Genomic DNA, 26864 nt, shown 5'->3' with positions numbered 1-26864 from the left:
GTTTGCTGTTGAATCCCAACAGCACTAAGCCCCAGTGTCCAACCTAGATTAGGCAACTATCTAGTTATTCACTGAAAGATGAAGTATTGTAACACTTTGGTTTTATATGGGTAGCAGAGGGAATTTTAAAAAATGATTTATTTTCTCAAAAGGTAGAGTGACAGGGAGAGACAGGGAGAGCAGATGCATGTGCACTTGTGTGTGAGAGGGATAGGGATAGAGATCTTCCATCTTCTGGCTCACTCCCCAAATTGCTGCAGCAGCCAAAGCTGGGCCAGGCTGAAGCCAGGATCCCTGAACTCCATCTAGGTTTCCTACATGGGTGGTGTCCTTATTCTCTATAGGTAGGACCTGGGTGAGAACTTTGCTCATAGTCATGGCTAGAAAAGTGTATTTGGATTATTAGTTAATGAGATTTTACTATGCCACCTCATGACTTTATATTTATACTAAATATATAATCGTTCAAGCAAGCATTCTTGGTAGCTCAGTTCCGTTTCTTTTCTAAGCAGTTCAATTAATTCTGGTTGAAAAATATGCATTGGTGGAAGGACTCTGGCTTTTGTTTTTTCTTAACCAATGTTATTGAGGGCCTGCTGTGCTGTGCTCTCTTCATGATTCCACTGAAGTGCTTGGGAATGTGTCGCATGTGATTCTAACGCAATTTCTTGTGGGTGTGATTTCTTAGCAGAAAGAGTTGGAAATGGAGGAAGAATTCCTAAAATCATTTATCCAAAAAACAATTCAATTGAAGTACAACTTGGTGAGTAAAGTCATTGCAGCCATTGAAATCCCCACGGGCAGAACTCATTAAGTACATATACTCCTGTGAATATTTGGAATTTCAAGATTAAACATAAATCCTATACACATCTAGTTTCTGGCTCACCAGGAGAGGCATCAAAACAGAAACCAAGCAAGCTGCAGCTTGGGGGAAATTGTGGGTTTAGAGTTTAGACATTGTTCACTGTGGGTCTAAAGGATCATCGTATAAATATTCTCATGCAAAAGCAAGGAAGATACAAAATAATTCCTGAAAAAGATAATGTTAGTACAAACTACTACTACTAATATTATTGTCTTTTTTTAAGATTTATTTTTTATTTACTTGAAAGGCAGAGTTATAGAGAGAGGAGAGAGAGAGAGAAAAGAGAGAGAGAGAGAGGTCTTCCATCTGTTGGTTTACTCTCGAAATAGCTGCAACGGCTGGGGCTCAGCCAGGCTGAAGCCAGATCCAGGAGCTTCTTCACGTCTCCCATGTGGGTAAAGGGGCCAAGCACTCGCACCATCTTCTGCTGCTTTCCCAGGCACATTACCAGGATGCTGGATCAGAGGTGGAGCAGCCAGGTCTCCAACCATCTGTGCACAGTGCAGGCCCATAACTGCATTTTAACATTTTTAGTCATTCTGAGCATTGTCTTTTAATACAAACTTTGTTTAATTTGCTTTATTTTTTTCCTTCAGAGGATGTGATTACCTTGATTACCTTTACATTTAAAAAAAAATTGAGTCCTTTTCTTCTACTTAGATGGCAAACTGATGTAATATTTACTAATCTTTTCTATATAGATTAAGGAATATAACATGATAATTTTCCTACTCCTTTAATATGCTTTCCAGTGTGAGATAATAATACAGAGGCCAGCGTTGTGGCATAGCTATCTGAGATGTAGGCATGCCATAGGGGCACCGGTTCAAGTCCTGGCTGCTCTGCTTCTGATCCAGCTCTCTGCTGTGGCCTGGGAAAGCAGTGGAAGATGGCCCAAGTCTTTGGGCCCCTGCACCCACGTGGGAGACCTGGACGAGGCTCCTGGCTTCCTATCGGCGCAGCTCTGGCAATTGTGGTCATTTGGGGAGTGAACAAGCAGAATGGAAGATCTCTCTCTCTGGCTCTGCCTCTCTCTGGAACTCTTTCTTTCAAATAAATAAAATAAATCTTAAAAAATACTTAAATTTCTTCAAAAGATATATATCTAAAAATGCATGACCAAGAAGATTAAAACTAAATGTATAATCAAGACATCACTACCAAAATTTAATGCAAAGAATCAGGTTGGCAACATTAAACTTTCAGTATGATAATATATCTTTCAAGGCCAGAAAGAACTAAATGACATGTTGGATCCCTTTATATGAATAAAAATTATAAAAAATTCTCACAATAGAAAATTTTATGTGCCAAACAGCAGTGTATTAAAATATATAAAGCTAAAAGTCTCAAAAATACAAGGACAGTACAATAAGACAATACAATTATTTCAGTTCGGCTTTTGATAGATTTACCATATAAATAAGAATCTAAAGGATTTGAATAATACAATCAGAGATTGCTCTCATAAACAACTATGAGAGATATAGAGTTCCAAAGAGGGAATTATACAGACCAGATGGTACAGTAGCAATATTGTAAATCTAGAAATTTATAACAATGAAAAAAAATCACTTGTATATAAGCGAGGTAATGGGTTTGTTAATTATCTTGATTCAATCATTCCAAAGTATAGACAGACATGAAAGCAGCACTTTGTACCCCATTAATGTATACAATTAAGCTCTGTAAGCTAAAAATAAAAACCAAACATTTAAAAAGAAAACAAACAACAAACCCACCTTCTAATTATTTACTTTCTTGGATAGAGATGAAATCAAAGCCATACTTATAGAATATTTAGAAGATAATGACAGTGAGAATACTTCATATCTAATTTTATGACATGTAATCAATGCTGTGTGCTACAGATAAATTTATATCTTTAAATCTCACCAAGATTATTAATAATCTTAGACATAAATAAAACCCATAGAATATGTCACTCTGTAAAAACAGAGCAACAAAACAACAAAGATTAGCTGTAGAAAAGAATGATCTTATTAAAAGAAAAGAAACCTAAATAGAATGAGAAGTTCCAGAATTGGTGCTGGGTAGGAGAGCTGAGGGGCGGGGAGAAGGTAGATGAACTCCCTCTGATTCTAACAGCCCAGGGCAGAGGATCCCAAATATAAAAGACTTGGAAACGTCAAAGCTTACAAAACAACTGGGAAAGAGCTGAATCTATTTCAAGGCTCTAGGCCTCCCCTGTTTTAAGGAGAACTCTTTCAAACCTTCAAGAAAATTGTGGTTCCCCAAACAGAGGATTCTACACAGCACCCATTGTGTAGAATTTCCTAACACCTGGAAAGACAGGTGTGCCTACTGTATCTCTTCATTGGCTTTGTCTTTGGAAGTCCTACCTGATCCATTTAGACAATTAAAAGGCAAGAATCCTTAAGGAAGAAGATAAGTATATGATTATTATTAGTTTTTTAAGATCGTTTATTTGAAAGGCAGAGTCACGGAGAGATGGAGAAAGACAGATTTTCCATCCACCGGTTCACTCCTCAAATGATTGCAATGGCTGGAGCTGGGCCAGGCTGAAACCAAGGGCCTGGAACTCCAGGCACATTAGCAGGGAGCTGGATTGGAAGTGGAACAGCCTGGACTCAAACCGGCACTGTGTGAGATGCTGGTATTGGAGGTGGTGGCTTAATTTGTTGCACTACAACTCAGGGTCCTATCCAGTTATTTTTATATGACCTGTGGCTCTACTTAGACATTTTAAGGAAATTAAAACATCATAGTCACTAAAATTGTTCAGAAAAATTACTCTGTTATGAAAGAAACTTTCAAAACTAATAATGTTTTTAAATGCCTAAAGTAATCTCTTATCTTCTTGACTTTAACATGCTTTCTCTGGCACTGGTAATTATTCTCTGGGCTGCATACAGCTTGTTTTCATGTGGGGCACAGTTACTATAGGTGACAGTGCAGGAGCAAATGTCTGCCCTGCCCCTGGTAGTCAAAGCAACAGCTGTCTGCAAAGCACTGAACAGTCATTTTCAGGAAGGACTCCATATGTTATGTAGCAGTAATTAGCGCTCTTAGGGCTTCCCCCCACATACATTGACACATTTATTTAATGCAATTACTAAGTTAAAATGGATATACTATCCTCTAAATTAAGTTTTTTCAGTCGTAAGAATTCTGGAACTGTTAGATACCAGAATGTCAGCAAGGCCAGCCCTTGAAGATGCTGCCCTCCCACATGAAAGTACTTGGGTTAGATGCCCGGTGCTGGCTCCTGCCTCCAGCTTCCTGCTAAAGCAGACCCTGGGAAATGGTGGTGATGACTCAGGTGCATTCCTGACACCCATGTAGGAGACCAGCATTGAGTTCCTGGCTCCCAGCTTCAACCTCTGCCGTTGTGAACATCTGGGAGAGTGAACTTGTACATGAGAACTCTTTCTGTTTGTCTTTCTGTTTGTCTCTCAAAAACAAAACAAACAAACAAACAAAAACCTCAAAATGTCTGATTTTTAAAGGATAAAATCAGTGGAAGAAATTACACAGGAAAACTTGAAAAACTTAGAATGAAAATCTGTATATAAAAAAATAGTAAAGTTAAAATGTAAAGGATAAACCAGGAGCCAATGTTTGGAATAGAAATGACTGAAAATTGCTAACATTATTTCATATATAATATTATTTATAGACCCTAAAAATATCAAAAAATCAGGTAAAATGCATAATCCAAATGAGATAAAAAAGAAGTTAGTTAAAAAATTCATAGAAAATGCACATTAGCCTTTAATTCCATTTCCATGAACTTTTTGAAGTATTTTGTAAATATTTTACAAAGAAAAAACTCAACAAAATATGAAAAAACTCACATGCAATAAAATAAAGATGCATTGAAATGGTAATTATGAAACTGGTAAGTATTAACTGTATGTCTATTGTTTATTGGCAAGAACAATGTAAAAGGTGTTAAGTCCTCACCACGCTGTGAGCTGCTATTGCACAGCCAGGACTGTGGGAGCTGTCTGACATCATTTATCCCTCACTCCCTTTCGTACTTTGTGCTTTCATTATACTGGTCTGCTGGCCATGCCTTGCACATCCTAAAATGGGTCTGCCTCAGAGTCTTTGCTGTTCCTCCCACTTGGAATGCTCTTTTTTAGCAGTCATAAGAAAGAATCCCCCTGAAGATAAAAAACGCGAGAAGGAAAAGACAAATATAGGGCAGAGGTGGCACACAGAAAACTATGTAAAATACCTGACGTAACCCATGTACATCATTCATCCTTCAATGAACTAAATACTCCAGTTAATCATTTTCATGCTGAATTAATTTTTTTTTTTAAATTTTTTTTTTTATTTTTTGACAGGCAGAGTGGACAGTGAGAGAGAGAGACAGAGAGAAAGGTCTTCCTTTGCCGTTGGTTCACCCTCCAATGGCCGCCGCGGCCGGCGCGCTGCGGCCGGCGCACCGCGCTGATCCGATGGCAGGAGCCAGGAGCCAGGTGCTTTTCCTGGTCTCCCATGGGGTGCAGGGTCCAAGCACCTGGGCCATCCTCCACTGCACTCCCTGGCCACAGCAGAGGGCTGGCCTGGAAGAGGGGCAACCGGGACAGAATCCGGCGCCCCGACCGGGACTAGAACCCGGTGTGCCGGCGCCGCTAGGCGGAGGATTAGCCTATTGAGCCGCGGCGCCGGCCATTTTCATGCTGAATTAAGAAAGCAGCAGCAATACATTTCTAGAGAGACACATTCGTGATATGGGGTTAAGCAAGTTTTTTTTTTTTTTTAATCAACACATACATGAACACTAGTCATGATGGAAGAAATGAATAAGACTACATTAAAAGTGTCTCTATTTATTAAGAGGCAGCATTAGAAGAATGAAGATATACCACCGAGTAGAAGATATTCACAGTAACTGATTGAAGGTATTCCAGACTCTAGTAGGAAACTTTGTCACATTTATAAAGAAAAGCCAACCTAGAAGAAAGAGTTCACAATGGTGGCTATCCAACAGCCAATGAAAATACAAAATAGTGCTTTCTCATGTGCAATCTAGGGTAATACAGACAAAATTCACATCGTGATACCTTAACATACTCAATGGATAAAATAAAATAGATAACATCAAGCATTGTAGAATATGTAAAGTAAGAAGATTGCTCATTTGATGCTGGTGGGACAGTGAATGGATACAACCCCTTTAGAAAGCAGATGGGCACTGTGTTTTGAAAATTATATGCATAATCTAGGATCCTCTGATATCACTGGAATAGAGGCACAGATGCCCCTCTGTACCCAAGTTCATGTGTGCCACAGTCAACATGTATGTAAGAGTTCATTGGAGCCTTAGGCATAGTGGGACATACTGGAGACAATGCAACTGAGTATATAGCAACAATAGAAGAAGTTAATAAGTAGTGTATTCCATTGTCTGAATGAGTTGTAGCTACATGCAACAGCATGAATGAGTGTCATGAACAAGATGCTGAGCAATGAAACTTGAGTCCAGGGATGAATATACAGATATACAGGTGATGAAATATAAGGTAGGGAGAGGGGTATGTGAGGGCCTTCTGGGGTTCTGACAACATATGATTTTCCTGAGGGTATGAAGGTGGTATGGAAATTGCTTTATAAGAACTCATTGGGCTGGCGCTGCAGCTCACTAGCCTAATCCTTCACCTTGTGGCGCCGGCACCCCGGGTTCTAGTCCCGCTCGGGGCGCCGGATTCTGTCCTGGTTGCCCCTCTTCCAGGCCAGCTCTCTGCTGTGGCCCAGGAGTGCAGTGGAGGATGGCCCAAGTCCTTGGGCCTTGCACCCCATGGGAGACCAGGATAAGTACCTGGCTCCTGCCATCGGATCAGCACGGTGCACTGGCCGCAGTGTGCCGGCCATGGCGGCCATTGGAGGGTGAACCAACGGCAAAGGAAGACCTTTCTCTCTGTCTCTCTCTCTCTCACTGTCCACTCTGCCTGTCAAAAACAAACAAACAAACAAAAAACAATAAAAAAATAAAGAACTCATTAACTTTACACTTCTTGTATTTTTTTTTTTACTGTATGGGTGTTATATTTCACAATGTATTAAAAAAACACCACCTAGATTAAAGAATACTTCTTGAAACTTGAAGTAGGATTTATTAAGCCTGTGGGTGAAGCGAAGTGAAAATGCAAATTTGTTAAATATTGGAGATGTATGTGGAGGGAGGATTAGGGGAAGAAGGGGCAAAGGATGGAGAGTCGCTTTTGAATAAGTCCAAGTATCTTGGATTTGGAATTAGAACGCTAGATTCATGTTTCTTTCCTTCCTCTAGCTCACGTGTGATTCTGGGCAATCTCCCAATCTGTCTGAGTCTAAATTTCTCAGAGGTAACACGGGGATAATAATACTGTCCTTCTTCTGCCTTGTTGGGTTGTCCTGAAGATATGCAGACCGAGGAAGAAACTGTGCCTGAAATGCTCTGTAAACTGTAAATTTCTTTGCCAATGTTACCAGAAATGGCAAATTGGTGTCCCCAGCGTTATCAAAAATGGTCATCAGAAGCTGTGATACTTGGCCTCGTATGTATATCTGTTTATAGTAGATACCCTGGAAGGCCTGCTATCCCTCATGGTCTCTAGGAGAGAGAATAAAGTAGATTAGCATTGACCAAGGGGGTAGTTATGAATAATCAAAGTGTATTCAAGGCTACAAAGCAGCTTTGAAAAGTCAAAAACCCATCGGATTTTCATTGAATGCTGATGATTTTTGATTTTTGTAGGCTCCACCCTTATTGTGGACTGCAATATAACGGACACGAAGGAGAATACAAATCTGCGATGCTGGAGGGTCAATAACACATTGGTGGACGATTACTACAGTGAATCCAAGCGGGTCAGAGAAGGAATCGAGTAGGTGCTTTGTTCATCCGGTTTCTCTAAAAGCCAGCACAAAGTTCTTCATCTAACCTAATGCTGCGTTACCATTGCTGTGATAGACAGTTCTCACCGCCACCTCCTCACTGTTGGTGGAACTTTGCTTTCCAAGATCTCTGTGTGTGTAGATGGCTGAGAGCCTGGCTCAAAGAAGTGTGAGATAGTCATCTTGCCAATACTGCCTACAACTAGATAGAGAAATGCTGCAAAATACAAAGCGTGTCTTGGCACGGTAATACCCGCTTCTGTGACCATTCAAAGCTGTTCCTACCTCCATTGAGTTATATCGTGAATCATAGGCCTTCAAGAACTAAATTGCCAAACCAGTACCAACACAGGGAGCCTTGGGGGAGATAGGATACAATCACTGAGGGGTGGGAGCCCTCGTACAGTGGTGTGCTTTTAGTGATGGGAAGCCGGAGCAATGAAATCAGAGGGCAGAGAGCTGTGTTTTGCCCTACAGTGTAGATGAGTAATAGGGAGAGGAATAGGGGAAGGCCCTTTAGGAAGAAAATGCAAATTTGGATCCACACAATCTGCACATCTCATTGAGTCACTAGCTGAAGTATTCTTAGGGTAAAATGATGGTCCCAGGTGATTTCCAGGAAGAGAACTTTGCATCTCCAGAATAGAGATCATAAAATGGGGGGAGAACTGGGGCCAGTGCTGTGGTGTAGAAGGTTAAGCCTCCGCCTGCAGTGCTGGCATCCCATATGGGCGCCGGATTGAGTCTCGGCTGCTCCAGTTCTGATCCAGCTTTCTGCTTATGGACCTGGGAAAGCAGTGGGAAATGGCTGAAGTGCTTGGGGCCCTGCACCCATGTTGGAGGCCCAGAAGAAGCTCCTGGCTCCTGGCTTCGGCCTGGCCCAGTCCTGGCCATTGAAGCCATTTGGAGAATGAACCAGTGGATGGAAGATCTCTTTGTCTGTCTCTCTCGCTCTCCTTCTCTCTGTGTATCTCTGCCTTTGAAACAAACAAACAAACAAATCTTTAAAAAATATGAGAGCACTTCAAAAAGTATATCGAAAAATAGAATTCAAACATGCATTTATTTTGGTACAAAATAAGTTTGAAATCCATGCATGGATTTCTAACACTCATTTTTCATGGACTTTTTTGAAGACTACTCAAATGTATGGATTTCAATTTTTTTTTTACAAAAGTGAGCATATGTTTCAATTTCATTTTTCACAAACATTTTGAAGTGCCCTAATATGTTACGTGAACATGATTTCCCTATTAATGATTGGCTCTTTTCTTTCATAGAGTCCCTGTTTCTTTTCAGGATCATACGTTTTACACGGTGAACATTACTTTTTTGGAAGTGAAAATGGAAGACTACGGCCTTCCCTTTGTATGTCATGCTGGAGTATCCGCAGCATACATTATATTAACACTGCCAGGTAACATTCCAGTATGTTCCTCACTGTTCAGAGTGCCCAAAATGATAGCTGGACAATGCATACCAAGGAAATGCGATATTATAGAAGTGACATGCTGTTGCATTTAGCATTATTAATATTAATGGTGGTATTAAATAGAGAAAGCAGATTTGGGGGAATTTAGGGAAAAGCCAATGCAGTGAATGATGATGTTCTTGTAGTGAGGCTGTAATTTTTATTATACTATCTTTGAAAATGCCATATTGGCCGGCGCCGCGGCTCACTAGGCTAATCCTCCGCCTTGTGGCGCTGGCACACCAGGTTCTAGTCCCGATCGGGGCACTGGATTCTGTCCCGGTTGCCCCTCTTCCAGTCCTGCTCTTTGCTGTGGCCAGGGAGTGCAGTGGAGGATGGCCCAAGTGCTTGGGCCCTGCACCCCATGGGAGACCAGGATAAGTACCTGGCTTCTGCCATCGGATCAGCGCAGTGTGCCGCGGCGGCCATTGGAGGGTGAACCAACAGCAAAGGAAGACCTTTCTCTCTGTCTTTCTCACTGTCCACTTTGCCTGTCAAAAAAAATGCCATATTAACAGACACCAGGATTTTATACAACAAAATTCCAGGAAGTTGAAGTTTTCTTTTATTCAGCTGCATTGTTCAACTTCTATTAGCCATTTGCTTGTGATTTTCAGTTTTTAAATAATTTATTATAAATGTTTTATTCAAATAAGAATATTTAGGTGGGTTTTCACCCCGTTACTTTGTCAATTTGCCTATAGAGTTTGGACTGTGAATTTTGAGCAGGAGAGCTTCCAATTCCAAGCGTGTACATAGCCTGCACACCCAACAGGGCACAGGGCTTAGGGATTATGTGTCAGAGGTTACAAAGCTGGAGAGTGGAGAGGGAAATCAGAGCCCTGAGAGCAGCTTTAAATTCATAACGCAGCGGGGGAAGTGAACGAAACAGCTTGAAAATGCTGTTTGATTTACCAAACCACTCTGTTCCCTTGATTTGATTAGTAACTCGTGTGTGTGTGTGTGTGTGTGTGTGTCCAGCTCTATGCAAGATGGGAGCTTGAATTTGCTGGTGTCCTTTAATTTCCCTTGACTTTGCTAATACCTTGCAATGTCAACGAAATTCTTGTGTGCATGCATCTAGCTACAGTGCTATCAGAAATGGTTTTCTAGACCTAAAAAGCCCCCATGTATCCTGCCTGGCCAAAAGACCTCTTCTCTCTCTAAATAATCACACCCCAACTTTTAGAAAAGTCATTTCTTTGTTTTTCTATCTGTGTTACTGTCTCTAAAAATAGTTCAGTTTTTCCTGTTTTTGACCTTTATATAGAGAGAATTAGATAGTCTGTGTTCCTGCATGTCTTGTGTTTTCTTAGGTGTTTGGGGTTCGTGGGTGTGATGATGTAGCAAGTAGTTACAGTTCATTCATTTGCATAGCTGAATCCTGTATCATGGAACAACTAGGTCACAATTTACCCACTCTGCTTCAGTGTGCGGCCATCCTGCTGTGTGTGTCCAGTGCCCAGTGGGAGCATTCCTCTGTGGTGTGTCACTGGGAGGAGAATTGCCAGATGACAGACTGCTGGGAGCATTTCAGTAGAATGTCATCTTATTCCCCCATGTGATTTGCCGATAGGTACTGCTAGGGGTGGTAGTGTGTGAGAGAATCAAAAGATGTAATTTTGCAAAGTAAGCATACAGCTTCACATTTTGTGAGTTCTCAAAATTTATGTTTATTCCTGCCTGGTTCTGGCCCTTATGAAGTGCTGTTTGGGTGAGTGTGTTTGTTTTCCGGTTTCCTTGCCTTCAGGTATTGCTTCTGGTCCAGTCTATTCTAGCGACAGCTGTGGAGTTACCACATCCCAGGTTGGCTGTAGCTTTGCCCCTCCACTCTCTGGACTTCAGTGCCCACTCCTCCCCTTACCTCCTCCCCACTCCACAACCCCTCTGGGATGGAATAAAATCTCCTGGCTTGGCATTGAGAGCCTCCTCCATCTGACTGTTCCCACTTACTAGTTATAGCCTTCAACTTCCCCACAGAAAAGACGTGGGCAGATCTTCTGGGGACCTCCTGTGGGGATGAAGGAATTGACCTTGAGGCTAGTGTTAGGCTGGTGAAGATGGGATCTTTTTTTATCTACTGAGCAGGACAGAAACTGCTGGCATTTTATCCCCTCCTGTTCCCCAAGAGCTCCTTCCAAAAGTCCAGACTAGCTTAGATCTGATGGAGAACTTGAAATCCCCGCAAGGGGAAAGAAGGGAAACTGGTTGTGGGAAGCCTTAGAGATTCTATGACACTAGGATGGCCACAGCTTAAATCTGCCTTAACCCACATGTCTCATTTTTTTTTTTTTTTTGGAACCTCAACTGAAGCCAGCCAGTGATCCCAAGCCTCTTGTTGGGAAGAGCTAAGGTCACAGCTTCTGCATTTGACTTCCTTGTTTTTGTTGAAGACACTTCCTCATTTGAACCTTAGTAGACCCGTCTGAAGCGGGATCACTAGAAAGTGCATGAGCTCGAATGCACCCTTCATGATTTTTCCTTAATCACGTCTTTGCACCTGACACCGTGGCTGAAGACTGGTGGTAGGCATGTGAACCAAGCAGGTGCTCACGCGGCATCTGGGGAGCAGCACTGAGTTCCCACTTATTTCTGTGTCAGTGCCCTGTTCCCTTGGAACGTACTCATTTTTTAAAATCTAAACTTAAAAAAAAACTAACAAATATTGTAATGAAATACAGTATACCAAGAAATTCACATACAGTGTACAGATAAATGAATTTTTCTGGCCATCCCAAATTCAGAACAAGACCCAAATTCAGAACAAAGCATTACTAGGACCCAGAGTCTGCACGGTTTCCCTCTTATCTGTTTCTTTCTTTCTATTTTGACACATGAAAGAAGCGTACATTGTCATTTACGTGGTATAATTCAGTGAAGCACTATTTAGAACCATATACTGGGCCAGCGCTGTGGCTCACTAGGCTAATCCTCCGCCTGTGGTGCCGGCACACCGGGTTCTAGTCCTGGTCGGGGAGCTGGATTCTGTCCCGGTTGCCCCTCTTCCAGGCCAGCTCTCTGCTGTGGCCTGGGAGTGCAGTGGAGGATGGACCAAGTGTTTGGGCCCTGCACCCCATGGGAGACCAGGAGAAGCACCTGGCTCCTGCCTTCATCAGCACAGTGCGCCAGCCCCAGCACACCGGCCGTGGTGGCCATTGGAGGGTGAACCAACGGCAAAGGAAGACCTTTCTCTCTGTCTCTCTCTCTCTCACTCTCCACTCTGCCTGTCAAACAAACAAACAAACAAAAAACCCATATACCGAATGATACGACATCTAAACCATTTTTATACCCTCCTTTTCTGTGTTAACTACCACAAATGGAAGAAAACTTTTTTTTTTTTTTTTTGGATCTATTGTCCTGCCCCCAATGGCATCATCCAACACTCCTGAATGCATTGTGTGCTGAACTCCAGAATCTCAGGTCATTGTACCTATCTGTTCTCCAGAGCTTTTTCAATCGCTTAAGTATCACGGGCATGGTCTTCTTATCAGATCTCTAAGATATACATTCCGTCATGCCCAATATGGCTTTTCCTGTGGGAGGGGGTATTGTTGCTCCAAAGGGGGATAGGCACAGAGATGACCAGCGTGGGAGAGAAGGGAGCCTCCGCCTCTTAGTGAGAAGCCAGAAGTTCTCAGCATAGGCTTGGGCCCCTGTGTTTGGAGCAGTTCCACCTGGCTGTACTGGGACGTAACCAACAGATCCCCCCGTCCCAGCCTGCCTTTATTCGGCACCAAATGTGTTTTTAACTATTGCATTGTATTTTGCCAGGTACTTAAAAATAAACAGGGACATCTTGGGCCCCAAGAGAGTTATGGCTTGGGGTAGGTTGTGATAAGCCCTTTAATGAGTACTTGAACAATGGAGGTGTTCTAGGGGTTCAGAAAGAAGAACCTCTTTTCCTCTCCTGCTCCCTTCCCCCACCGTCTAGTGAGGATGGAGGATGAGGAAGGGGCCAGTGAGGGAAGTGGGGCCGAGATGGGTTCTAGGCTCAGGGAAGGCTTCTCTTCCTCTTGCCCTCTTCCTCCTGTGGCTTCCCGCCTTCCTAGAGACTCCAGCTTTGGTGGCGCAGGTTGGGCTGTGGGGAGACAGAAAGCTGTGCTCTTCCTCTTCTCCAAGAAGAGAAGCAGAGGTTCTGTGGACGTGGATTTGGCCTCGCAGAGGAACTGGTTCTGCTTTTGGCTAGTGTCCTGCCCACACTTTGTGCTCGGGATTGCTCTTGAAGTGGCATGGGCAGAAAACACCCTTTTCAAGACGATGTGCCCAGCCTGACTCTGCAGCCTGGAGAGTTTCAGATGGAGATTTAGCTCTGGGCCAGGCTGGTGGGACCAGCGGAGACAAAGCATGGCTCATTATTTGTGACAGGAGTCCTGAAACTCTGTGTGTGTGTGTGTGTGTGTGTGTGTGTGTTTTCATCTAGTAGAAGGAAGGACATCTTTTATTTGATTATATGGGAGGAGGTGGGGGAGGGGAGGGAAAGAGAGAGAGAGGGAAAAAGAGAGAGAGAGAGAGAGAGAAATCCCATTTTCTGGTTTACTTCCCAGATGTCTGAATTCAGAAGCCAGAAACTCAATCCTAGTTTTTTACATGGGTGGCAGCAACCCCATTACTTGAGCCATCTCCACTGCCTCCAGGGTCTGCATTGGCAGGACACTAGGGCTGGGTATCAAACTCAGATACTCTGGTATGAGATGAGGCTGTCCAAACACCTGCCCTCTCTGATCAGTTTTGAATAGCTGGGGAAGGAGTTACAACAGGGCTTAAATTAAGAAGGTGTAGTGAAACCACCCAGGGGATACTCTGAATGAGCATCTTGGAGCTCCAGCTCGAGGGTCCAGAGGTGACAGAGGGGAATTTGGCTGTGCATGCTTTGACAGCCGGAACCACTCCACTGACCGCCACGAACTGACCTCTCCTAGGTTCCTCAAATTTCTTTCCTAAAATTTCTCATCCAGATCAGTTTAGCCTGCTCCTATACCTATGGGAAGACTTCCAAAAACCCCATGGAACTATGGATTTTTTTTTTAAAGAGATTTACTTTGGCGTGAGTTATTTGACATAGCAGTTAAGCCCCAGTTGGGATTCTTGCTTGTGTTCCATATGGGTGGGGTGCCTGGGTTTGAGTCTCTGCTTTGCCCTCTATTCTGGCTTCCTGCTAATGCTCACCTTGCTAGGCAGCAGGTAATGGCTCAAGTAATTAGGTCCCTGCCACTCACATCAGGAACCTGAATGTGGTTTTTGGCTCCCAGCTTCAGCCTGGCCAGACATTGGCTGTTGTAGGCATTTTAGGTAGTGAACCAGTGGATAGGAGTTTTGTCTGTCTGTCTCTCATTCTCTCTCTCTGCCTCTCAACTAAATAACAATTTTTTAAAAAAGATGTTTATTTTGTTGTATAAAATTGAAACCCATGAATAATTTTCTTGTAATTTGCTTTATCATGAACTTTTTGAAAAGCCTCCATATACATGGATTTCAATTTCTTTTTGCACCAAAATAAATTTATCTTTTAATTCCATTTTCCACAACCCCTTTGAAATACCCTTGTACTATTTAATTTAAAAGAAATATTTAAGTAGTGTCCTCATTGGCATCTACTACATTTTCATTTGCCATTTATAATGTCAGCTGACTTTGCATTCTTATTGTTGTTATTTTATTATTATTGTTTCTGCTTTCACTTCTAGCTCCAGATTTTCAGGCTTACTTGATAGGGGGGCTTACAGCCTTGACAGTGGTGATGTTGTCCCTCGTGGGCGTCTACAACGTTTTTAAGATTGACATTGTACTTTGGTACAGGAGTACCTTCCATCCTAATGAGACCACTGAAGGTAAGTGTGTGTGATCATTGGGAAGTGCCTCAAACTTGGTACTGCTTAGCTGTGTACCTATTTCTTGTTTATTTGTGAGATAGAAAGAGAGAGACTGAGAGAGAGAGAGCTCTCCCACTAGCTGGTTCGCTCCCCAAGCATCTACCATGTCCGCATATTTAGAGGAATGAATCCCTTGGCACCTCCTAGGCTTCAGATAAGTGATTTGTCCATGTCATTGGCATCATTTGCCAAGTAGTGCTGCAGGCCAGGACTGCCAGAGTCAGTGTTACCCACGCAGCAGGTGCAGATCATACCCTGGTCCCACTGCAACCAGGGGAGGAAGGCTCTCACACCCATCAGTGTTTGATAAAGAGGAAAATTCCTCCAGGAGCAAAGTGTTCTCTGTGCCTGAGGGAGTAGAGTGAGGTTCGCAGACCAAGGAGCTGCCTGCAGGTGCGGCTCTTTCTAGGCCCTGTACTTGGTCCAAGTACTGTGGAGACAGAACTGAGTTCAAATTTGAGTTCTACACTTACCCCCTGAGTGAACATAGGAAGATATTCGATTTTTTTCTATTTCTCAACTATGGAAAAGAACAAATCCCCTGCAAATCCAGAGACTCACAGTGCTGACAGGAGCAGGAAAGTGAGGGTGGCAGGGAGCCGGGCGCCCACGCAGATTTGAAAAGGAGCTAGTAAGAGGAGCCTCGTTTACATAAAGCATCTGCTTTGCATATTAAGAAAATGCAAGTGCAAGCCATTGTCCCTAAGTTGGACACAAGATCTGAGTAGATATCTTTGGTTGAACATTTCCCTAAGTGAAATGTCAGAAGGCAAGTCAGCCCCAGCAGCAGGTCCCACAGCAGCTGAAGCGCTGTGCAGGGATGAGACGTGGCGGTTCTCAGCAGGGGTGCTGTCTCCGCAGAGGCTGCCCTGTCTCAGCCCACCCCTGTCTGTGCACCTGCCCGCTTCTGAGAATAGAAGTCAGCCTGCCACCATGGACGTTTTTTCTGAGCCACAAGTGAATGGTGCAGCTGCTTTCTGAGCTGTGCCTGATGGGGCCAGTGTGGCTGTGTCTGGTCTTTCTGGAAGCTCTGTTTTCCCCCTTGCCGTGACTCACCAGGCAGGACTCCCTGGAGTGTGAGGCTGGTGGTGCGGTGCAGAGTGGGTGGAGAAGCTGCCCCTTCCTGAGGAAGAGAAAAAAGGAATAGTGATTCAGGCTGAATCAGGGGAGCCAGGCAGCTGAGCCCCACCCTCTACAGCTCAGATACGCATCAGCTCCAGGGCTGAGGGTTCAGTGCTCAGAGCTCACCACAGGGAGCCAACTGACCACTTCTGTCAGAATTGGGGAAGGTATGTGTGAGCCTTGTGATCCAGGACAGCTCAATCCACAAGAGCAGCCTTAACAACTCCCCCCTGAGATTAACCCCAGATGCTGGCTTCAGCTTTGTTCCCCTGGGGGCTGTCTTCTGAGTTATCTGGGAGAACATTAAGTCCTGGATGGGGAAGATGAATGAGCAAGAGAGAGGAAACGCGTCCTTCTTGGGTTAGAACTCATTTACCCCAACTGGATTAGTCGGGCGTCATTGCATCATTAATAGTTAGTGGCATGTAACTCAGTTTTACTAAGAGACACTCCCAGGCCTGAGTAAAGTCAGCGAGAGTTGCACATTCTCTTCCAATCCATAGGGCCTTGTGGATTCCTCTGCTAGGTGTACAAGGGAATGAAAGGCTTTGTGCACACCTCTCCTGCAGAGATCTGCATATGCCTCACCCCCTTCTAAAGAGATTTGGGGAGAATGCACAAGTCCAGCAGAACCATTGAAAACAAAACAAGGAGCTGGCATGGGGTGTAGCAGCTTTAGCTGCCATCTGTGATGCCAGAGTCCCCTGTGGGTGTCAGTTCAAGTCCTGGTGCTCCACTTACCATCCAGCTCCCTACTAACATGTCTGGGAAAGCAGGGGAAGATGGCCCAAGTGCTTGGGCCCCCAGCACCCATGTGGGAGACCCAGATGAAGCTCCTGGTTCCTGGCTTCAGCTTGGCTCAGCCCTGGCCATTGTGGCCATTTAGAGAGTGAGTCAGCGGATCTCTCTCTTTGTTTCTCCCTGTCTGTAACTTTGACTCAAATAAGTAAATAAATAGATCTTAAATGATGATGATGATGATGATGATGATGATGATAATCTGAGAGCAGATGGCATAATAAGTCTTGAGCATTTTTTAAGGTAATAGCACACGTCATGTAGTTTTGTTCCCTTGTGTGTTCTATGCAAGCTGGGACTTAAAACATGGAACCACAAGTCATTCAGTACAAGTATTTACATGAAGGCCAACCTGAGTCTGTCTCAGTTTCTCACTGCTTTGGGTTTGCAATCCGAAAATGTCACAATATCATTGAGCGAGAGAATTGAATAATGTTGAGTCTTTCATAATTTATGCAAATAGACTTTTGCCTGTTTTTTTTTTTTTTTTTTTTTTTTTGCCTGCAGCCAATCAGGGCATATGTAGATATGCTAACTTGGGAGTATGGATGACTGTCAGAAAAATCACAGGAGAGTGGTCAGGACCTGGATGAATGGTCCCCTCACCATAACAGCAAGGTGGGCTGTTTGGGTCTGCCAGTGGGGCCCAGCTTCCACAGGGTATGCACTGGTGGTCTGTGTTTCTGGAATTTTCTTGGTGAAAAGCAGCTTTGCTGCTGCTTGCTGTTGTCTCCTTAGTTGCTGTTCTAGTAGTCATGTCTGGGAAGCCAATCAGAGAACACCTGCTTATTTTGTTCATGGGTTCTGTGGGCCAGGGGTGTGGACAGCGGGAGACACATGTCTCAGCTCCATGATGTTCAGTCGAATGACAGAAGTTGACTTTGGTGTCAACTCTCCAAGGTGTCTTTCTGTGTGACCCACTCCAGGTGTCCTCATCTAGGGCAAGAGAGCCAGGCCAGCACCATGTTTGCTTCTGTGACTTAGCCCCTGAAATTCTGACATTAATGCCTACCCATTCTGTTCACTGAGGCAGCTACCAAGTCCAATCTGATCTTAAAGGAGTGGGAATGGATTCTGCCTCTTTGTGTGGCATGGTTAAGATAGAACGTGTGGGACTAGAAATGCTGCGGGGGCTGTATTTGGAAAATTTACTCTGAACCCAGCTGTCCAGGATGAATCAAGACTGAGCTCTGTGGAGCTTCCTGCTTCTCATTCTCATCTTGGCTACAGCAGAGGGAACGGAGGACCTGTTTAGGTCAAGGCTGTGCATCTCCCAGGGAGCCTTGGGAGAGATCATGCAGCCTCGTGGTATCAGCTTCCTTGCCTGTACCCGGAGATCACAACCACATCCTTCATGGTTAAGCCAGGAAGTGCGAGATGCAGCTGCCTGATGGGGGCCCTTGCACATGAGTGGGCTGAAGCTAAAAGCAACATGCCTACCTTTTACCTTTTGGGTGTATTGGTCAATACATTATGAATTGATCGTTAGAAGGTGATGAGAATCCACTGTCTTACTGTCTTTTGAGAACAGATCAGCCCTCTTTGATAGCTTAGAAAAAAAAAACAAACCCACCAAAGTATAGGGGGCATTCTTATATTTTTGAATTTCAGACAGGTGTGAGAATTCTGTCAGCTCAAATCCTGTGTGTCCCTGAGTTTGGACAGCAGGGAGAACTTGTAGCCTCAGATGCCTTCTTAGGAGGAATGGACCATTAGGGAAACAGCACACTTAGCAGAAGGGTTTGGTTTGTGTTCTCATCAGTGGCAGTGGGAATGGAAAGGAACCTGATTCAGAGAAGAGAGATGTCTGTGGCAGGGCCTGGGACAGAGGTGGTGATAACTCAGGATGTTGGCTATTGCTTAGCAACCAAGCAACCAGAAAGTACCACATCTTCTGGATGTGGCTACTCTCTGTGGCAAAGGGAACACCTGCTCTACCTACCCTTCCACAGAGGCAAAAGGACAACTATCACCAGCTGTTCAACCGGGGGACCTTCCTTCCTGCCTAAGACATTTAGAGACACAGGAACTCAATGACATTTTCCTTCTAGCTTTAGAACGCCAAATGTGTGACATTAATTTTTTTAAAAGATTTACTTACTTATTTGAAAGTCTGTTACACAGAGAAAGAAGGAGAGGCAGAGAGAGAGAGAGGTCTTCCATCCACTGGTTCACTCCCCAATTGACTGCAATGGCTGGAGTTGTGCTGATCTGAAGCCAGGAGCTTCCTCTAGGTCTTCCCATGTGGGTGCAGGGGTCCAAGGACTTGGGCCATCTTCCACTGCTTTCTCAGGCCACAGCAGAGAGCTGGATAGGAAGTGGAGCAGCTGGAACTCGAATCAGTGTCCATATGGGATGCCGGCACTGCAGGTGGCGGTAGCTTTACCTACTATGCCACAGCACTGGCTCATGACATCAAATTTTATGCTGAAATATATCCACTTGTTGAATGGTGGTCCAGACAAGTGACCTTTAAGATTTTAACATTCCACAAGGAGTTTTAGCTGTGTTAAGTTTTGGCCAATTCTAAATGGAAGTGAATCATCCCTTTAACACATGCCCCAATATCCCACTTGAGTCAAAAGCTAGATCTGCCTTTGATCTACAATCTCCATGTTCCCATAGATACAACATCTTTGAGCCCCTCTAAAATCTTGCTTTAGGAGTAGGCATTTGGCCTGGCTGTTAAGATTCCACCAGAGACATCCACATTCCAAATCAGAGTTCCTAGGTTTGACTCCTGGGTCTGATTGCTCACTCCAGCTTCCCACTAATGCAGACCCGGGAGGCAGCAGTGATGGCTGGAGTTACTGCGGTTTGACATCCATCTGGGAGACCTGGATTGAGTTCCTGGCTCCCCATGTTGGCCTCTGCTGGGGGCTGCTGCAGGCGTTTGGGAGGTGAACCAACAAATAAGAGCTTTTTTCCCACTGTTCTGTGTCTCTCTGCTCTTAAATAGATGAATTGTTTATAAAAAAATTTTTAAAAAGTACAGTCAGACTCCCTTCAGCTATCTGGCAAGTATGGATTGAGATTCTTTCATACCAGCTCCTCCTCTAAGTGCTGAGGGTAGAGCTGGGGGAGTCACACAAAGTCCCACTGTTATACAGAATGGGACGGGGAGGCAGAGTGTACATGTGTTCACGTTGCATATGCACACACATGTATGACTTCCTGTCTGTGCACATGTGTGGTTGCACTGCATACACATATGTGTGCAAGGCATGCATGCATATATGGGTGTGCTCAAGTGTGCATGTATGTGTGTGCAGACCAGGGTGTATGTGTGTGTGTGTGTGTGTGCATTATTGTCTACATGATGGCCAAGAATGGCAAGCAGAGATCCGGAGATCATCGGTGGTTGGTGTGAGAATTGATGGAACAAGAAAGGCAACGTGTAAACGCTAAAGTCCTGGGAACACTTCATGGCAATTAGGCAAAAACTAGTAGACTGCAGGTTTTTGCCTTGCCTTGTTGCTCTTAGAACCACCCCTTTCTGCAAGTCTGCTCCCCAAACTCTCACATAAAAGGAGTAGTACCCATTAGGTTGGCTTCTGAAGAGCCCAGAGCTCGTAATCCCATTGTGTAAGGAGATGCCCACAACTGGGCATCGCTTCCTGTGCTCCCACTCCCACTCTGAGGCTCGTTGCTCATGCGTGGGGCTCCTGAGTAGGCATAACTCTTCTCCCTTCCATGTTCATTATGAGCTATTCTCCTTCCTGCCTCTTCACCCCCCACTCTTGGATTCCCATTTTCTGCTAAACCTTCCTCACCCTTTACAATCCAGGAGCTGCTCACGTCCTTTATGTATGGTTTTGATAATCTCCAGTTGATGGAGAATTTTCCTTCCTCTCTGTCTCTTCTATTTCTTCAGTATTGTCATTGTGTAGTGCCTTGGGTTGCTTGATTTCTGTGTATATGAACTGTCTGCCCAGTTCAGTCATATGCCCTGTTCATCTTTGCACCAATGAGCACAGGGACTCTTCTTGTGGGTGCTCCATAAGCACCAGCTCATCCTGATGATGAGGGCATGTGCTATTGGGCTTCTCAGATCCACACAGGGATACCAGATCCTCGGCTCTGGCCAGTCGGCAGAACTGCAGTGACAGCTCATGGGCAGATCTAAATTGGGATGCATTGGAATCCTTTTGCCTGGTGCAGTTAGGACAGGTCTGCATGGCCCAGGACTTGTTCAGTATTCCATTAATGAAGCCTTCTGCTCTTAATTCTTCTTTCTCAGCACCATCGCAGGGGAGGGGTGGGCTTAGAACAAAAGACTTTGGGGTGGAAAAAGGAATTGCAGATGATGTAGTGTTTTCAGGCTCAGCTTTATTCTGGTATAGTAAGGATGAGACCATCTGAGACCATCTCCCTCATAGGGTAGTTGGTGAGAATGAGATGTCACATCATGGCAGTGCCTGGCCCCAAGTCAGCCTGCTGGGGGCTCCCAAGTCATTGACCCCCAAGCTCAAAGGACATCATGGGAGCAACTGGGCTTTCCACTTTGTCCGCGAGAGAGCATCTGATGGACATGACCCTCTGAGCCTGTCCCATTTCCATTTCAGATGGGAAGTTGTATGATGCCTACATCTTGTACCCCAAGCCACAGAGAGACAGCCAGAGCCATGACGTGGACACCTTGGTGTGGAAGATCCTGCCGGAAGTGCTGGAGAGACAGTGTGGATATAAGTTATTTATATTTGGCAGAGATGAATTCCCTGGACAAGGTATGTTTCAAGTGAGGTATAGAAACAGATGGGAAAAGGAAGGGTGTTCTTTCTCTCTTCACTTTATAAATGGCGACACCTCTGCTTGCCTTCCCTTGTGAAACCACAGAATATCTGGTCCCAGAGCCTCCTGGCATGGCCAGCCCCATCCTCAAAATATTTATTTATGTATTTATTTATTTATTTGAGAGGTAGAGTTATAGACAGTGAGAGAGAGAGAGAGAGAGAGAAAGAGAGAGAGAGAGCCAGAGAGAAAGGTCTTCCATCTGCTGGTTCACTCCCCAAATAGCCACAATGGCTGGAGCTGCACCAATCCGAAGCCAGGAGCCAGGAGCTTCTTCCGAGTCTCCCATGTGCGTGCAGGGGCCCAAGGACTTGGGCTATAATCCACTGCTTTCCCAGGCCATAGCAGAGAGCTGGATCAGAAGAGGAGCAGCTGGGACTAGAACAGGTGCCTGTATGGGACGCTGGTGCCACAGGCACAGGATTAGCCCAGCACCAACCCCTTCCTTCTCCTACTTAATAGGAGTTCAGCTCTGAGCAACCCAGTGAACGTCTCTGAACCTCAGTTGTCTCACCCGTCAAACAGGGACAAGGATGCCTCCTTGACTCAGCACCAAATGAGAAAACTCAAGAAGGGCCTAGAATGGAGTACTTTCTGAGTACTTCTATGTGCTGGGTAGTATTCTGGGCACTAGAAATAGAAGAAGCAGCTTAACAGAAGCTGAGCCCCTTCCTGGGGAGTTAAAGTCCAGTTTTGCACCCCACGAGGCATAACTGCAGGTTGCAAGCATCTGCAGAGCCGGGTGTTTCAAGAATTTTCCCTGCCCTGCCCAAGGAGGCCTCTGTATATATTATGATTTCTAACTTAGTCATATAAATCCTAGATATTTAACAATCTGAATACTACAAGGAAAAGGCCAATAAATAGATCAACATAGCACTTGAGCTAGATGCATTTTCTGTTTTAAAAATCTACTTCTTTTGAAAATGTGTTCATCATGGAATATGGAGGCCCTTCAGCAAGTTCATGGAAAATGAGTGTTATGAAAAATTATGGATTTTTAAAAGATTTATTTATTTATTTGAAAGTCAGAGTTACACAGAGAGGGAAGGAAAGGGAGAGAGAGAGAAGTCTTCCTTCTGATGGTTCACTCCCCAGTTGGCTGCAATGGCCGGAGCTGCTTCGATCCCAAGCCAGGAGCCAGGAGCGTCCTCCAGATCTTCCCATAAGGCTGTAGAGGCCCAAGGTCCTGGTCCATCTTCTACTGCTTTCCCAAGCCATAGCAGACAGCTGTATTGGAAGTGGAACAGCCGAGTCTTGAACTGGTGCCAATATGGGATGCTGGCACTGCATGCTGAAGCTTTATCTGCTATGCCACAGTGCCGACCCCAAAATTATGTATTTCAAAAGTCATTTGCACTAAAATAAATCTACCTTTAAATTCCACGCTTCCATGTACCTTTTGAAATATGCTTGTATGTACCAGACCTTCAGCTCATCTGGGGATACAAAGTTACACAGGATGAGTTACTGTGGGCTGGGAAACTTTACCTACCAGGAAGACAAGTGATTTATGACTGGAGGAACAATTCTTCAAGGAAACTCAGGAAGGCTTCCTAGAAGAGGTGATACATGTTTAGAAACTTTTGTTAGTTCCTTTTTATTAAGTCATGTTTATTTTCACACCTGTTTTCACTTCTCAGTGCCAATTTCTAGTATTTTCGGTAGCATTACCACCTGGGCTGTTTCGACCTTGTGATTTCCTGGTCTTCCTTCTCTCTTTCCAGCCGTGGCCAGTGTCATTGATGAAAACATCAAACTGTGCAGGAGGCTGATGGTGATTGTGGTCCCTGAGTCTCCGAGCTTTAGCATGTTAAAGAACATGTCGGAAGAGCAGATCGCAGTCTACAATGCCCTGATCCAGGATGGGATGAAGGTCATTCTCATTGAGCTGGAGAAAATCGAGGACTACGCTGCCATGCCGGAGTCAATTCAGTACATCAAACAGAAGCATGGGGCCATCCAGTGGAGTGGGGGCTTCGCGGAGCAGTCACAGGCAGCCACGGCCAAGTTTTGGAAGAAAGTGAGGTATCATATGCCATCCAAAAGGTACCCCCATCTCCCCCTGTCCAGCCGCTGAAGTACACACCTTGCGACTGTGCACCAGGCAGGTGGGAGACCAGCATGGGGCTCATCACCCACTGATGGAGAGCTTGTCATCCAGGGACAGCTCCTAGCTGGGTCAGGATGCATTTCATTAGCGCTGGCTGACTTTGAACCTTGCAGTTGGTTCTGCACCTGGATGATGGCTTGTCTTTCCCGTTTGTTTTGATCGGAGCTGCCTCTTTAGAGAGAGATTTCGCCACTTCACAACTCCCAGACGCTCGTGAACACTCTCTGAGCACAGGGTGTGGATGGCATTGTGGCTCCTGGGGTGCAGAGTAGGGTAGAGCTAGCATTCAGACAGCAAGAAGTTTAGCTTTTAATATGGCACCTGCAGGGACTTAGATGAGAGCCTGGGCAGCCTGGGGGTGACAGGAAGGCAGAAAGAGACTTTGTCCAGGCTTGCCCAGTGTCTGTTAGGGCTCCAGTCACACTGGGGAATATGAATCCCACTCACTCATCCAGTGCAGGTAGGCTGTAACCACTGTGGTGTCTTGGCCTTGGTCATGGCTGTAGTTTGGCTATGAGTTTGGATGTTCTGTGAAGGTCTTTATATTAGGCTTGCTCTGCAGAGTCTTAGGTTAATGGTACTAAGAGGGTAGAGACCCAAGCCAGTCATGAGGTTGAAAGGTGGCCTTTGGGGAGTGATTAGGTTGCATAAGATTGTTAGGGTATAAATCAGGAGGTTGCTAAGGAGAGATCCATGTTCACCCCAGAGGCAGAACCAGTAAGCTAAACTAAACCTTCTTTCTTAACTAACTGTCTTAGCTGTTTCATTGTCATGAGAAAGAGCTGATACAGTCGCCCTCCCAATGGACCCCAGACTTTGAAAGACTGTATCTGTCCAACCTAAATAAGTACACATTTTTCTCCTCTAGCTTTTAGACAGCTAAACGCAGTCTGAGCAGCAGGTGAAAGTTGTGAGTTCTCACCGGGCGGATGTGACTCTGCTCCAAGGAAAGCAGTGCACACTTTCCACTGGCCTCCAAGCCCCTCCCCCCCGCCTCACTTATTTTTTTCTAGGAATTCTTTATTTAAGGAATACAAACTTAATGCATTTCATAAATACAACTTTAGGAGCACAGTGATTCTTCTCACCATACCCTGTCCCACTTGCACTCCCACACTTGTTCCTCCTCCATTTCCTATTTCCATTCCTATTTTTTACTAAGTTCTATTTTCACTTAACTTTATATACATAAGATTAACTCTATACTAAGCAAAGAGTTTAACACATAGTATGAAAAAAACTGTTCCTTAACAGTAGAGACAAGGGCTGTTCAAAGTCATTGCATCTCAAAGTGTGACTTTCACTTCTATAGATTGCCTTTTAAGTGCCCTATTAGTTATCACAGATCAGGAGAACATATGGTATTTGTCCTTTTGGGACTGGCTTATTTCACTAAGTATCATGTTTTCCAGTTTCATCCATTTTGTTGCAAACAGCAGAATTCCATTTTTTTTTTTACCACTGTCTAGTATTTCATAGTGTACATATCCCATAATTTCTTTATCCAGACTTCAGTTGATGGGCATTTGGGTTGATTCCATGTCTTAGCTATTGTGAATTGAGCTGCAATAAACATGGGGTGCAGATAACTGTTTCATATGCTGATTTATTTTGGTTTGGGTAAATTCCCAGGAGTGGGACGGCTGGGTCATAGGGTAGGTCTATACTCAGATTTCAGAGCTATCTCCATACTGTCTTCCACAGTGGCTGCACCAGTTTGCATTCCCACCAACAGTGGATTAGGGTGCCTTTTTCCCCACATCCTCACTGGCATTTGTTGTCTGTTGAGCCAATCTAACTAGGGTGAGGTGAACCCTCATTGTGGTTTTGATTTGTATTTCCATGATGTCACAGCTCATTTATGATGCAGTGATTCACAAGGCTTCTTTCAGACCGAAAATCCACTCCCATTGCAGGCTTCCTCCAACCCGTCAGGCTTCGTGTGATGACCCCACAGCTTATGGAGTCTCCCTTCCTAAAGAGACACCTTCAGGGGCTGGACAGGAGCCAGGCCACAGGCAGGAGGCAGGTCCTGGGGGAGTGGGAACAGGGGTTGGGTTGGAAGAGCAGTGGTCACTGTATGCAGGGAGCAGCAGGGTGGGTGGGGGGAAACAGAAGCCAGTGTGCTGGGGTCCATCATTCACAGGTGGAGCTGAGTTTCGGGTGCACTCTGGGTTTGGGGAGCCCACTCTGTTATTTTTTAAGAATTTAGGTTCCAAGGAGACCTAGTCTTCCACATTTGTTTGTCATTGCCATGAGGCCCTGGCCCAATGCTGAACCACTCTTTTATTTCATTCTGGGTTTTCTTAACATTTTTCAGTTCTGGCTAGACTATATGAACGTGAATTCACCCTGGTCACCCTCGCTAGGCGTACAGTTCAGCGGCATCGTGTATGTTCACGTTGCTGCACAGCCATCACCACTGTCCACCTCCAGAACTGAGCTTGTCAAATGGAGGTTCTAACCCCTGGCCACCGCCACTCTGTTTTCTGTCTGTATGAATCTGATGGGCCCCTCTTACGTGGAATATGCAGCACTTGTCACTTCATGTCTGGTTTATTTCGAGTAGCATAATGTCCTCAAGGTTCATCCATAATATTTGCATTTTGTTTCATTGTTCTAACTATATCTATCTATTTATCTATCTATCTATCTTTCATCTTTCTATTTATCTATTATCTATCCTCTATTATCTCTCTCTCTTGCTCTCTCTCTCCCTCTTTCTCGCCCTCTCCTCTCTCTTTCTCTGTCAAAGATACAGTGAGAGAAGAGCACACACAAAGTAATAAACTCACTCCAGGACCTTCCATCCAGATGCTCCTGGTGGCTTTGCTTCTTGGCTTCTCTTGTCAGTGTGGGGATCACAGTTCCTCGTGGAGTATTTGCTAGCGTAAGTAAAACGAGCTATTTCTCCTGCTTCACCCAAGAGGAGCACAGAGGTCATGGATGTGTGGT

The 26864-nt window shown here is 44.6% G+C and overlaps 1 protein-coding gene across 1 annotated transcript in view; it reads left to right on the top strand.

Annotated features, from left to right (window-relative positions):
* Positions 1-25498, top strand: part of IL1RL2 (interleukin 1 receptor like 2) — a 42734-nt gene extending 17236 nt beyond the window's left edge. Inside the window, 7 exon segments of the mRNA XM_051835094.2 lie at positions 689-763; positions 7602-7731; positions 9022-9158; positions 14900-15043; positions 21571-21732; positions 23524-23844; positions 23847-25498. Coding sequence (XP_051691054.2) covers positions 689-763; positions 7602-7731; positions 9022-9158; positions 14900-15043; positions 21571-21732; positions 23524-23844; positions 23847-23941 — 1064 coding nt within the window. The 3' untranslated portion in view covers positions 23942-25498.
* The last annotated feature ends 1366 nt before the right edge of the window (positions 25499-26864 follow it).

Source organism: Oryctolagus cuniculus, chromosome 2 (assembly GCF_964237555.1).
Source record: "Oryctolagus cuniculus chromosome 2, mOryCun1.1, whole genome shotgun sequence".
Lineage (NCBI taxonomy): Eukaryota > Metazoa > Chordata > Mammalia > Lagomorpha > Leporidae > Oryctolagus > Oryctolagus cuniculus.
Note: the sequence above shows the minus strand (reverse complement) of the source record. Positions and strands in the feature narration are given on the sequence as shown.